At 38.7% G+C, this 12,873-nt stretch overlaps 1 protein-coding gene across 1 annotated transcript in view; it reads right to left on the bottom strand.

The window, feature by feature from the left end:
• Positions 1-10,600, bottom strand: part of LOC138054461 (macoilin-like) — a 10,797-nt gene extending 197 nt beyond the window's left edge. The window contains exons 1-10 of the mRNA XM_068900904.1: positions 10,411-10,600; positions 10,169-10,310; positions 9,905-10,031; positions 9,540-9,669; positions 7,179-7,245; positions 5,337-5,448; positions 4,447-4,934; positions 4,292-4,365; positions 3,552-3,737; positions 1-3,126 (exon numbers count right to left, since the gene is read on the bottom strand). The exon at positions 1-3,126 is cut by the window's left edge and continues 197 nt beyond it. Coding sequence (XP_068757005.1) covers positions 2,403-3,126; positions 3,552-3,737; positions 4,292-4,365; positions 4,447-4,934; positions 5,337-5,448; positions 7,179-7,245; positions 9,540-9,669; positions 9,905-10,031; positions 10,169-10,310; positions 10,411-10,490 — 2,130 coding nt within the window. The 5' untranslated portion in view covers positions 10,491-10,600 and the 3' untranslated portion in view covers positions 1-2,402. The remainder of the gene's footprint in view (positions 3,127-3,551; positions 3,738-4,291; positions 4,366-4,446; positions 4,935-5,336; positions 5,449-7,178; positions 7,246-9,539; positions 9,670-9,904; positions 10,032-10,168; positions 10,311-10,410) is intronic.
• Between the last annotated feature and the right edge of the window lie 2,273 nt (positions 10,601-12,873).

Here is a 12,873-nt window from a genome sequence, read left to right as displayed (position 1 = left end):
GCAGCTGTAAGAGCCCTAAACTAGAAAAGAACTGATTGTTACGACCTAAATGAAAATGAAAATGCTAAGCTAATGGTAAACTTTAAAGCGGTAAGAACGTTTACTATTCAATACTAAGAAGAAGAATTCGCTTCCTTTGGTTTTGTCTTTCATGAAAAGACTAGAACCCTTGGATGATCTTGCGAGAGAAGATGACCACATGAGAAAGTTTGAGAAAAGAAACAAAGCGAAGTAATGAAAAGAGGTGCTAAGCATGGGACGCAGCCAATGGTGAGCATGCGCGAGACTGAAATCAGAATCTAACCAATTCGGCGTTTTTCGGTTTGAAACTTCGATAACATCTGCGTTACATTTCAAGAAGTAAAGGAAAAAAAGCCCAGAATACACTGCACTTAATTTACTGCGATACCCTTACGAGAGCCCTAATAACTTAAGATTCAAATTACCACCAGTTGCAGTCACGCAGGTTGTAGAAAAGGAGCCAGACTGAGACTTTCATATTTAGAATCGCGTTTACGACAAAAGGCAAACTTCCAGCTGAAATTTGCGTTTTACAAATAATCAAGAAGACGTGCTTCATTTCAGCTTATTCCTTTCCTCTTCGCTACATATAAGGAGCAACGTCTAAAAAGTGAGGTAAAAGTGAGAATAAGAGAATTTTCGTGCTTTTATGACAAACAGTAGCCTGCCTTTTGCCCTTTCACGTTCTCGCGATGCTAAATCTCTCAATTTGCAACGATAAATCTGTCAAGCAATTGCACTGTTGTGCGAATAAGAACTGAACTAGCATTAAGAATTGACTTTGTCGCCCCATATTAAAATCTTCCGTTTTTCATCCAAACTAAAAAAAAAAAAGATCGAATGCCTGAGAGTCGATCTATGGAGGGATATTGTTTCGTTTTAGTTTTTTTAGTGCCTATAGGGAAGATATCTGTTTACAAACATTTCTTTTGTTATTCAAATGTGCCAACCACAGGAACAAAAGACCCTTTGTTACGAAAGCTAATGAGGCTCTGGTTGGCAAATTAGGGAGCTTAAGCACCCGCGTTTTTGAGACGCGGACGGCAACCGGAAGAGAACACTTCGCGTGCCATGATAGTGGTGTCTCCCAGATTTTTATACTGATCATTTTTAATGGAGAAAAGATACTTGGCAATGTAAATGTAGTTGTGTGAAGACAAGTTAAAAGGGAAAACAGCTCACTTCCGATTGCCGTCAGCGTCTCAAAAACGCGCATGCTTAAGCTCACTATTAAATGACAATAGGTGACGTCAACGATATCTTCCCTTATTACATTTAACCGAAGGCGAGGTGAATAACTGTTTTAATATAATTACACAGGTGATTATTTGAAAAATAAGCATTTTCTTAAAAACGCAATTAATTTCTTCGTCTGCCACCTCGACAAAACGGCTTGCGGCCATTCTGAAAAACCGCTTAGATGATATCGTGTAATACTCACCTCAACGGCAACCAATCAGCGCAGAGAATTTTCAATAATCACCTATGAAATTATATATATATTGCAACAGTATATACACCTTATTTCAAAATGGCCTCCATTTTAGTATTCTTCTGTTTCCATGCAAATTGGCCCTTATGGCCTCGCTTTCAAACGTAAAATTAAAAAGAATATTTAACCTTGAACGAGGCTGTAAGGTCCAATTTGCATGAAACAAAAGAATACTAAAATGGCGGCCATTTTGGAATAAGGTGTATTGCAATGTTACATTTCTGTATATGCTACCTAAGTAACTTGTTGACTGGCCTGCGTTGATTTGATTTACCTATCTGCATGCCAGTCTTAACCTTTTTGCTGTTGTTGTTCTCATAGTTGAATAAATGATGATGGTAGTTCAAACAAGAAATACGGAAAATTTTAATCCGAGCGACATCAATAAAAAGGTTTATTATATGACTACCTCTTTAAGCGGGTAATATGAACCAAATCGCGCGCTGTGATTGGCTACCCGAGCGGGCAGGATAGCTCCCCGCTCGAGATTTCTCGCTTGGTCCCGCAAGATCAAAGATCATTTTTTGGTGTTTTAAGTCACATAATAAATCCTGTATTGACCAAGCTTGTTCGGTCAAAAATGGCTGGATATTGGCCTCGTTCTTTTTTTGCGTGTTTATGGACCTTGACTTCTTATCGGTCCATAAACACGCAAAAAAAAGAACTTGGCCAATATCCAGCCATCTTGACCGAACAAGCTTGGTCAATAACCCATATATATATAACCCATATATATGAACTAACCAAATTTTCAAGTATTCCTAATCTACTTCGTGTCATTTTTTCATTTTTTTAAATTAGCCCCTTTTATCAACAATCTACGAGACTGCAAAAGCTAGAATAACTTCGGGTGGCAGCATAAACATAAACATGTTTCCAAGCTCCAGATTTACAGTAGGCCTTTTGGTTTCTTATGCACAGGAATATAGCAAGGGGCACTAGGATCCAAGCCACTGCCAGACAGATCAATATGGTTTGGAGTGATAAGATGATTTGGAGCGTAGCGGGGAGTGTGAGTTGGAACTCCGGAGGAATCCCCGGTGGTGTAGGTGGTAGCAGCGGGCATAACAGCCATGACTTCCGCAATCTTGAGCTTCAAAGCTTCAATCTCTCGATCTTTACTCTTAAGATTGGTCTGCGCTATCTCCAACTGCCTGCGCGTGTCGCCTAAGGCGGAAAATAGGTCCAGCTTCAAGCGCGTCTCCGAGCTCAAACTGTTCTCTAAGTGAGTGTTTTTTCCTTGCATAGCAGTGAGGGCTGACATGAGCACTTCCGTCTCCTTTTTGAGCTGCATGCTGTCAAACTCGCGAGTCTTCTGACGAAGAGTTTCAGCCTCTTTGTCAATGCGCTTGATTTCTTCTTCCTTATCTTGTAGCACCACGCGCAGCTGTCGGCTTTCTTCCTCCAGTTCGGCGCGCAGAGCATTACATGCTTCATGCCCAGTGGTTTCGTCCCGCTGTTTGGCTGCGGCGTCCTCGGCTTTCTGCCGTCTGCGTTCCTCTCGTAACTGGCTTTCGGCTAAAAGCCGCGCATCTCGTTCTGTTTTAAGTTTACGCTCCAGAGAGGAAATAGAATTGCGATCTTGCTGTCGTGCTGAGGACATAGTTTGTAGCCTATGATTAAAAAATAGCAAGAATTCTTGTGAACAATGCTTCGAAGACAGTAACACTAAATACTATCCGACAAATAAACCACCTGCACCTTCAAACTACAAGCCGCCTCCCTTTTGCTCAGTACTCTAAGAATAACGTTTAAAAAAAACAAAGCGCGCGAGAAACGGCCGCAGCTCAACGGACTTTTTGTGGTCTAACAACTCTTTATACAATTAATACACTGCATCGCAGGGCACGAAGACTTTGTTTCACGTCTTATATTGCTTTCAGTTACGTCATCTTTATTTCGCTTCTTCCGTTCGCCCACCAGTCCATTTGTGCATTTCTGAAATTGAATACTGTGATATGCGCCTCTTTACAATGACGCCATTTTCAAGATACCTAAACACTTAGCAACTGAATTTAAGACGCATAGTTCGACTTACTTTTGTTGTATGACCTCGCACTCAGACTTAAGCTGCTGTAATTCAACCTTGGTAGAACGTTCACTGGCCATCAAGTTATGCATTGTGGATCTTAGCTCCTGCTCGCCTTGTCTACTGGTCTGCAGCTCAACTCGCAGTCTCTTGCTATCATTCTCTAGTTGACTAAGACTGCTCTCTGCACGACGACTGAAAGATGATAAAGGACTGAGTGAATCATTCAGGTACCATAACCTAGTACACTAACCTTGCGCTTGTTTTGGTTCTGCGTTTCTGTGATTAGTAACTGGCTTTCAAAAAAGTCAAAGGAAAAGTAAAAAGCAAACTGGCTTGACAGGACGAATTTCTCCTTTCTTTTGTCTATTTTCTGTACATCATTGTTCCATTGTAATTATTACTTTAATTATTATTAAACCTGAAAAACTCTTTTCTGGGACGCTCAGTCAAGTGTAAGTATCAACGTGCGTTTTGCGGCGCCTGAATGTATTTGCGTGTCCGTTGTGATTGGCCAAATTAATTACTTTGATTTGGTTTTCGCGCGCTCTATTAAATTGGATCACAGTAAATGATACGGCATTACAGTAAAAATGAACAACAATCATCTATCCCTTCCCAACTGCCAATCGACTATCAGCGCAGCTGTTGCCATTTCCAAGCGAACAAGAACTTGCCGAGGTCACTTGAGTTAAAATGCCTGCCATAAGCCTTATTGGGAAAACAAACTTGAGAAGTGGCGTGTTTACCGGAGTAAGCGCTCCTCCTTTAGCTGAGAAGAAAGACTGGGTCCAAGGTCCACAGATGGACATTTTTCGTGTCCCTGAGAACAGACAAAAACAGCAAATAATCAGCCGTAACCTGACGACCCCAAAGGAAGCATTTAACTGATGCAGACCCTCACCTTAGGAGAGCTACTTCTACTGTTCTTTCTGCTGTTGTTAATAGAACTAGATGCGCTTAATGAATCACTGTCAGATTCTTCGTTCACGTCATCCTCCTCTTCATAAACTTTTATCCTTTCATTTCCTTTATAAGAAGCACTTTTCTTTGCGTTCCTCGCAAATACTCCCAAGGAAGCTGCACGATTTTGATGTCCTCCTCCTTTACTACTCCTCTGAGCTCCTTCCAGAGACAGTTTATCAAGTTCATTAAGGTTATGGTCCTCAGTATTTTTCTTTGAAGAAATACTCTGAAGTCCATCTAATGCATTGCTTGCTTTCAAAGTGTTTCTTGACTCCAAATCACTTAGTTTTAACCCGCGACGACTTGCCTCCTTGGCTATTATGAGGTCAAGATCAGTTTTTGTGTTTATGCCATTTGTCATAACAGGAAACGACCGGCCTCTAGTAAACGTGACATCGCCATTGGAAACTTTACCATTACAAATAGCTGAAAATGATGAGCAAGAAAAACAAGCTACCAAGTGCAAAGTCAACATTAATCCTGAGATGTTGTCAAAGAATGAGACCCAGCTTGTGGCCTAATCATGCCTTGGTCTCTGCATGACTGCTGATAATTTTTTTTCCACCAAAAAGAAACATCTGTATTCTTCATGTTGGCCAAATGTCACCTCCATGTAAAATTCAAGCAAGAGTTTCGTACCACATATTTCAAAAGAAAATCATCTTTGCAGCAGTTTTTGAGAAAACTTTTTATCATAAGAATAATGGTAAACCATAAAAGAATCTGGCCAAAGGAAACCTTCAGGCAACAGCCATTCAAAGCAATACATACATGTAGGACAAAAACCTGAATATTCTGCTGAGCAAAAAAAGAAAGATAACATTTTACCTCTTGGTGGTCTTTCTGTGGCATCCGAATGGTTATTTGCTTCAAGTGGTAAGGCAAGGTTTATAAGTTGCATATAAAACTCATTCTCTTTAGCTACATGTTGCACTCTTCTCTGTAAAGTAAACAAAAAAGTAAGCATCAAAATCTCTGCATAATCATGAAAAAAAAGGCTAATTTTGATTTAAGCTCTGCTTAGTGTTTGCCACCCAAAACAGGTGGATTGAAAGGTATATGAACTACAGTGCAATGTAAATACCTTGTTGAATTCAAAACAACTATTATTATTTTGACACAAAGTTGCCCAGCATTAAACAACACAACAGCTACAGTACATGAAAGTTGGAGATCATTGCAGTTAGACGGCACGTTAAGGACGGTGCCTACTACTGTTATTGCACATACGTTCTGCGCATCTCCAGATAATCAGATTTCTTATCGGTAGTGCTTAAAAAAACAGGGACATTTTGGTGGGGTTTAAAATTATGCAGAGAAAGCAGAACTTAGCAAGTGCTTTTGGTATCCAAAAAGAAAACTGGGGAAAACCATGCATTTTTCAGAGATAATTAAGCTTCAATTTGGAAAGGAACGCCATACATTGCTTTGTATTTTAAAGCTTAGTACAAATATTATTGGTTAATTACATGTATCTTTGCAAAATGCGTGGTTACTCCCAATTTTCGTTTTGGATTTCAATAACACTTCTTAAGATCTGCTTTTCCCACATATTCATAAAACCACCCAAAAATACCTTTGAATTAGTAGGCACCGTGCTTAAGCAGTTGCAAAGAAAGCCTGGAAAAAAATCCAGTCTTGAATGGGGCTCAAAACCAATGATCATGCAATTGCACTCTACCACTCTACCAACTAAGCTATCAAGCCAAACTAGCAGACGGTCACTTGTGAGGTCAAGTTATATCCCGTGGGAGGTGAATGAATCAATGACATAAATTGAGGACATAAAACAATTCTTTAAGTGTGAATCATAATAATTAAATTTCCTCAGGTGTGATTGGTTTAAGAAACTCCTATTTTCCACTAATTCACTTCCCAAGTTGTTATCAGACAGCTTTTTATCAGGCAGTTCAATAAGCCAATGACATTCAAAGTTGTAGTTTAAATCAACCAATCACCATAAAAACAGTGTACAGACTCCTAAATTGGGGCTTTCTTTTTTTCTTTCTTTCAGAGCGACATTAAACAGTTTACACCTCCTTTGTCACTCTATAAATGCAATTTTTTCCTTTCTTTCTTTGATTAATTGGTCAGAGGGTTAGAGTTAATGTTAATGTAATGATACTTGTGATAAACAAATCGGACTGCCGCTGCACGTTTGTCTGATTTTGTCATCACTTGTATGATTACAGACTGAATTGGACTCCACTCAGTCCTATTACCACTACTTATCACCATTTTTTTTTAACTTAAGGGAAAAAACAAGAACCCTCCGCTAAAAGTAATTCTTGAAAATAAACCCTTTTTGTACAGTTACAGACATTGAAAAGCATATTTTCAGATTCCCGTGCTGCTTTGACCAAGCAAAGTGGTATATTGAAGTCCTGGGCTGATGACGTAGCAAGACTAACTCACTTCACATTTACATGCTATACTACTGCTACGTCACAGGTCCCAGTCCCAGTTGTGCTTGATCAAATTAGGGTTTGCGGACTGAAAAAAAAGGACGTGGAATCCTCAAATAATTTTTGAAAAATGTTATCATCATACTGTTAAACTTTTCTTCTATGAGGTAAAAAAAACTGGGTAATAGGCACTTTAAACTGCCTAAGTTGTGCCACTAGCTGTGATGATCTTGAATACATTGCAAAAATAAAAAAACATTCTCACCTGGCGCATTTTATAGCCTACATAGCTTTTAACTCCATAACCAAGTGTAACCACAGGGTAACCAATACTGCAACAAAACAGTAATAAACACTGAATAAACATCTGCTGCCAAGACCATAATACAAAACAGAAAAAAATTGTTTAGTTTTCCTCCTGAAATAACAGTACACAATCAAGGAGAATAATTCTATGAAACCTCCAGGTGTTGGGAGTTAAATCATTGAAATCATTGGCCCAGTGATCAATTCATTTCCAGAACAAAGACCCCTTCACTTAGCCAAGACATCCCATGCAGAGGAAAACCAAGGTGGAAAACTTTTATGTAAAGCATAAATCATAACTACATGTAACATAAGCCAATCTCCCAAAGCCTCTTCATGAAAAACACACTTTAATTTTATAAGCCAAAGTGTTTACACACTGGTTCTCACAGCATCAAAGGACTGGAAGCTATATGTTTGGCTCAGTTGGAACAGTTATTAAAGGGAGGATGGTTAGTACCAACCGCTGACCATTTGGCTCAGTTGGATGAGAATCAGACTACTGTGTGAGAAGTATTGGATTCAAACTACTGCCAGACCAACAGTCAAGGTTTTTCAAAAACTGAAAGAAAGTACTACCATTTTATTGGCATCTGCAAACAGTTTAACTCTCTACTTTTCTTGGATAAGGACCATGGGTTGTGTATCACAACCTTTACTGTGACTGTCAGATCGAAAGAGTAGAGCATGGAATTCTTAGTGTTGTGACCAAAATACTTGGGACACTGCCTTTTTAAAAAAACTACCAGTTTCAGTGCCACATTTTCTAGGTCTATCACTCATGAAAAATGTTCCTCAACGTATGGTCTTTAACATTGTTTAGAGGGAGTTGGGGAAAAACTTCACAAGTACTTTTACTTCACATGGGCGTAACATGGAAGTAATGTTCCAAAAAAGGACTGAAAATGGGCGAGTTCCCAAATGTTTTGGCCCAGATTATAGCAATAACAAGTTACTCTTCAATCTAAGGGTAAATGAAGATGAGGAATGACATACACCATGTGTACCAAGTCATGAGTTTGAACACCCAGAATCCTAGAATAACCAACAGGAAAGTGCAGTTTTATAATGATTCAATGATCACTTCATTAGCCTCAAGCTTATACAGCTGATCACAAGCTCCCTCCTATTTGGGTAGATCATATATATTAACCCATTGACTCCTGGGAGTTCCCATTTAGAGAGCTTAAGCACATGCGTTTTTGAGATTCGGATGGCAACCGGAAGCGAGCTGTTTTCCCTTTTAACTTGTTTACACACAATCACATTTAAATTGCTAAGATCTTCTCCCCATTAAAGATAATTAGTATAAAAATCTGGGAGACACCACTGTCCTGGCACGCGAAAATTTCTCTTCCGGTTGCCGTCCATGTCTCAAAAGCGCGTGTGCTTAAGCTCTCTATTGAGGAAAATCGTCTGGCGTCAGACAGTAAAAATGTATACTAAGTATGGCTTGTTTAGGCCAGTTTAGGGCTGAATGGGTTAAATAAACTTCTTTGTTAGCACTCCCATTTAATTACTGTCTGGAAACTAGCGACTCTTTTCACATCCACGCTAAATTAAAGAAGACAGAAATTTCTGATAAACAGAGATTCTAAAGTTGCAAACCATTGTTGCTGTTAACATATTTAAGTCCCATTTGCACATCCCATCAATAACTCTTTATGGATTATGCCAGTTACAAAATTTGACATTACAAACAGTGTCATAAAACTTATAAACTTCCTGAATTGAATGTTCCCTTTCACTTCTTCATTCAAGCTAAATAATTTGACTGTAAATGAACAGCCCATTTCTGCTCTAATCAAAATCAAAAGCAGATAAACATTGAATGTACAATTTTGTACAAATTAAAAAAAATTGTTCAAAACAAAATAATAGGATAGAAAATGTTTTCATTGAGATGGATGTCCAGTTTCATGACAGTAAAGATGTCCTTGAAGTTGTCAATTTGACATCTGAAAATAAGCCATGTGGGAGGTTAATGATTAATTACAACAAAAATGGAGAGCTCCCAGAGTTGAAAAAAATTGGCGGTAAAAACGCCAATTGCTCATCCCAGAACAAAGTTTGGCTCGAATGGTCTAAGGGAGACTTCATTAAGTTCGCTGTAAAATTCAATTTCAATATCGCCTCTCATCCGACCGATCGCGTCGAAACGAAGAACCAGCTGTCAGACATTGAAAATTTTAGCTGAAAATGTAAATTAGGATAAATCGTGTCGCCTTGTGAAACTCGATACCTTACCTCAACATAAACTGTACTATCTTCCCGATAAAATTAATAAAAACATTTTAATACGATAAAGAATTTTTCTTACCAGTGAGCGGCGAATGGACGACAAAGATCTAGATGAAAGGGAAGATTTTTCAGCTCACGAAGTCGAACAGATGCCTCGACGTATACAAACAGTAACCAAAGACTAACTGTTGGCAAGCATAGACCGCGGTCTGAAAACGACAAAAAAGCTACTCATTAGAAATAGAGAATAATCAGACATTAGAGCAAAAATATTACGCACAACTAAACTAAAAACCAAGCGAAATGAAAGTATTCACTTCATTTTAATTTCGTATCGTGGTCCGAGATGCTTTACATATAACAAAATGCAAACAGTAATATCTTCCTCGAACGGATTTTTAAGAACACCCGTTTTCCGACAGATTTTGGCTGTTAGGTACTTACCCGTATGCCAGACAAACTGAACCCAGACATAAGTGCTCGCGGCAAAGAACAGCCAATGTACAGGCAAAAACATCAAACATATAAGATCGGAGCAGAAAGATAGCATGAGAAAGAGAAGAGAAAATGCCTAAAAAATAACACGAAAATATCTCGGTAAATTTCAAAACCACATTTATCATAGCAACCTTATGGTCACTGAAATAGCCAATGAATTACAAGAAAGGAATTATTTAAAGGCATGTCGCGAGAAAACTCAAGCCTTACCAAACCTTGGTACTTGAAAGAGTCGTAAGCGCTCCGTAGAAGCAACCAAAATGGCCAAAGATATTCAAAGCGAAACTCCAAAAGAAAGTCCGCAGTTAAGACCATAATCCACACTAAGAAAAATCTGACATATAGAAATACACTGGAAAAGAAAAAGAGAAATAAGTCAACAAATAGCCTTTATATTAACAGTAAGTTGTGGAAGTGGTCAGACTAGACAGCAAAGTCGACTCTGACTTTACCTTCCGTAAATCGACTCTGTGATGCGAGAGCGTTTCAAAGGCCGTCTAAGTTTCGAAGGATCGATATTTCTTCTTTTCATTTCGACGTAAAGTTCATCGACTGCAATTTTCTGAAACACTGAATATGGGAAATATAGAATTAAAACTGAGAGAGGAAAACGGACAACTGAACTTATTTCTCAATGTAATTGAAAACTGCGCTTGCGTGATATGACGTCACATGGAGACCATTTCCCTCGCTCCCGCCCCTGCCCAGTCCATATATTGTACTATGAAAAGGCGATGTGCGTAGATATGGCCTCTTTCCCACCAAGACAACAAGTAACTCGAGGAGGGGGTAAACGTGAATTTGAATAACATTTTAAGAGGTTTGAGAAAGGGATAAAAGGAAGTACATATGGGTGTCCATATACCAATTTTTAACCTTAAACCGATTTTGAGCGGTGTGGAAACGGCTTACATGCCGTGTATCCCCGCCTTAAGGACGTTCGTGCTAATAGTTTGTGCGCAACGTTACTGCGCAATTAAGGTGACTGTCATATGTCACGCATTACTTCGAGCATTAGTGAAGTCTTGCACAGCTTTGAATCAGAGAAGAAAGTGATCAGTCAAAATTGATGAAAAAATATTTATGAAAGTCAAGTAGACTAGTGCACGACTGATATTCGCGTTGTTTTATGATCTTTTATCAGTCGTGCATTTCCTAAATATTTTTCAAGCATTAGTTAAAATAACATGGCGACAAAAACGCCGGAAAAAAAATCCCAGACCGGCAAAAGAATGGCACATTTATTTCCGAATCATCATGAAACGTTAAAGAGAAGTGAGCGGGAGCATGGAAAAGCTCTGGAAAAGGTAGCTGATTGAGTAGTGGCTGAAAGTTTGGAAAACTCGAGAACGAACCCTTGCGTAAATTTAATGTGCCTGATTTTTTTAAATGTTTTTATTACCCTACGAACTTAAGTTCAAAATGCATGCATTTTTTTGAAGTTCTTTTCCTTTACTTTCGTGAAAATAGAGCAGTATTTTCGTCTTCGCCCGCTTGAATACTGCGGACCTGCGTGGAAACAACCAGGGATTAAATTTCACAAAAAACACACTCCAGAAGATGAGCATTGGAGAGATATTATACAAAACACTAACCAATGAAGATAACGCCTGCTTGAAACTTCGTTGCTATGCTCAAGGAAAGTTTTTTGGGCAAAAACCTTTCATCCCTTCAACAGGTCACGCAAAAACGTGACAAACGCAATTTTCTAAGAGCTTTGCAAAATCACATCTATTTTACTCGTTTAGTTCAGCGGTGACCCCTTTTTTTAAAATCATGAATCACTTACTTTACTTACTACAAAATATGATGAAATGAAAAAATTCCCACCGCAAGAAGTTATCTTTTTTTAACATTTTCTTTCCTCGTGCCGTCGAATTCTGGTAGTGGTTGCAACGGATAGATCCTACGAAAACGTTCGTCGAGGATGAACTCTACTGTTAACGACATCCCTAGCAGCATGCAATTATCTAAACACCCTGGGGCACTCCTAAAAACCTCTACACGGAAACCTTCACTATAATAGTTTATTTTTATGATTTTCGATGGATGAGCAGAAGAGGCTACCGTCTCGCTATTATGACCGATTTCTCGAAATTAAGGCATTTTTCCACTGACATTTTCTCCGAAACAATGTCGGTGACCCCCAATTTTTTTTTCATTTTTAGAGTAAGTACTTTATGACCTAACCCTAGGAAAGAAAGGAAAAAATCTCACCGTAGGAAGATTTTGGCGCGAACGCCCTTAAGTTAATCTGAGTTATATACTAGCTATATTTTATAATCTAATAAGTAAAAAGCCGAGTTCCAGTAATGCCTCTAGAATGTCTCCGTTATAGAAGCTCAATTAGTCCTCTGCCATTAGGTTCCCACAGAAATTTGCCCTCAGTTTTTAAACTTTATCAAGCTCTGGCCGAGTGGCATATCGTTCATATTGCGAAAGTCACTAGCGATTATAAAACGAGCAGATTTTGCCTGTTGGACCACGATTTTGTTTGGAACGATATTCGAAGCAAGACTAATAGCAACTATCTGAGTCAACACTCAACGAACACATATAATGATGGCTAAACGTCTTTAAAACGGGCTCTAGACTTTCAAACATGTTGGCCAAAATTCTGTTGGAACAGTGCTGGAACCTTCGCAATATAAAATTAGTATATATATTTATACAATACAATCAAAACAAAAATACAATAGAATACTTACTTAACTGACCACTCCCCATTGAGGTTTTTTTAGGGTCAATGAAACACAATCAACCAAATGACAGATCAGAACAACAACAAATGTTAAGAATTCCAACTAGTCGGAGGCAAACCAGTTGGCTATTTACAAGTGCAGCCAAGTAATTGAACCAGGACTGCGGGTCGGAACGGGTCTTGAATTCGGGATCTCCGGATTTCAAGGCAATCA

This window comes from Montipora capricornis, chromosome 6 (assembly GCF_036669925.1).
Source record: "Montipora capricornis isolate CH-2021 chromosome 6, ASM3666992v2, whole genome shotgun sequence".
In the NCBI taxonomy this organism is placed as follows: domain Eukaryota; kingdom Metazoa; phylum Cnidaria; class Anthozoa; order Scleractinia; family Acroporidae; genus Montipora; species Montipora capricornis.
Note: the sequence above shows the minus strand (reverse complement) of the source record. Positions and strands in the feature narration are given on the sequence as shown.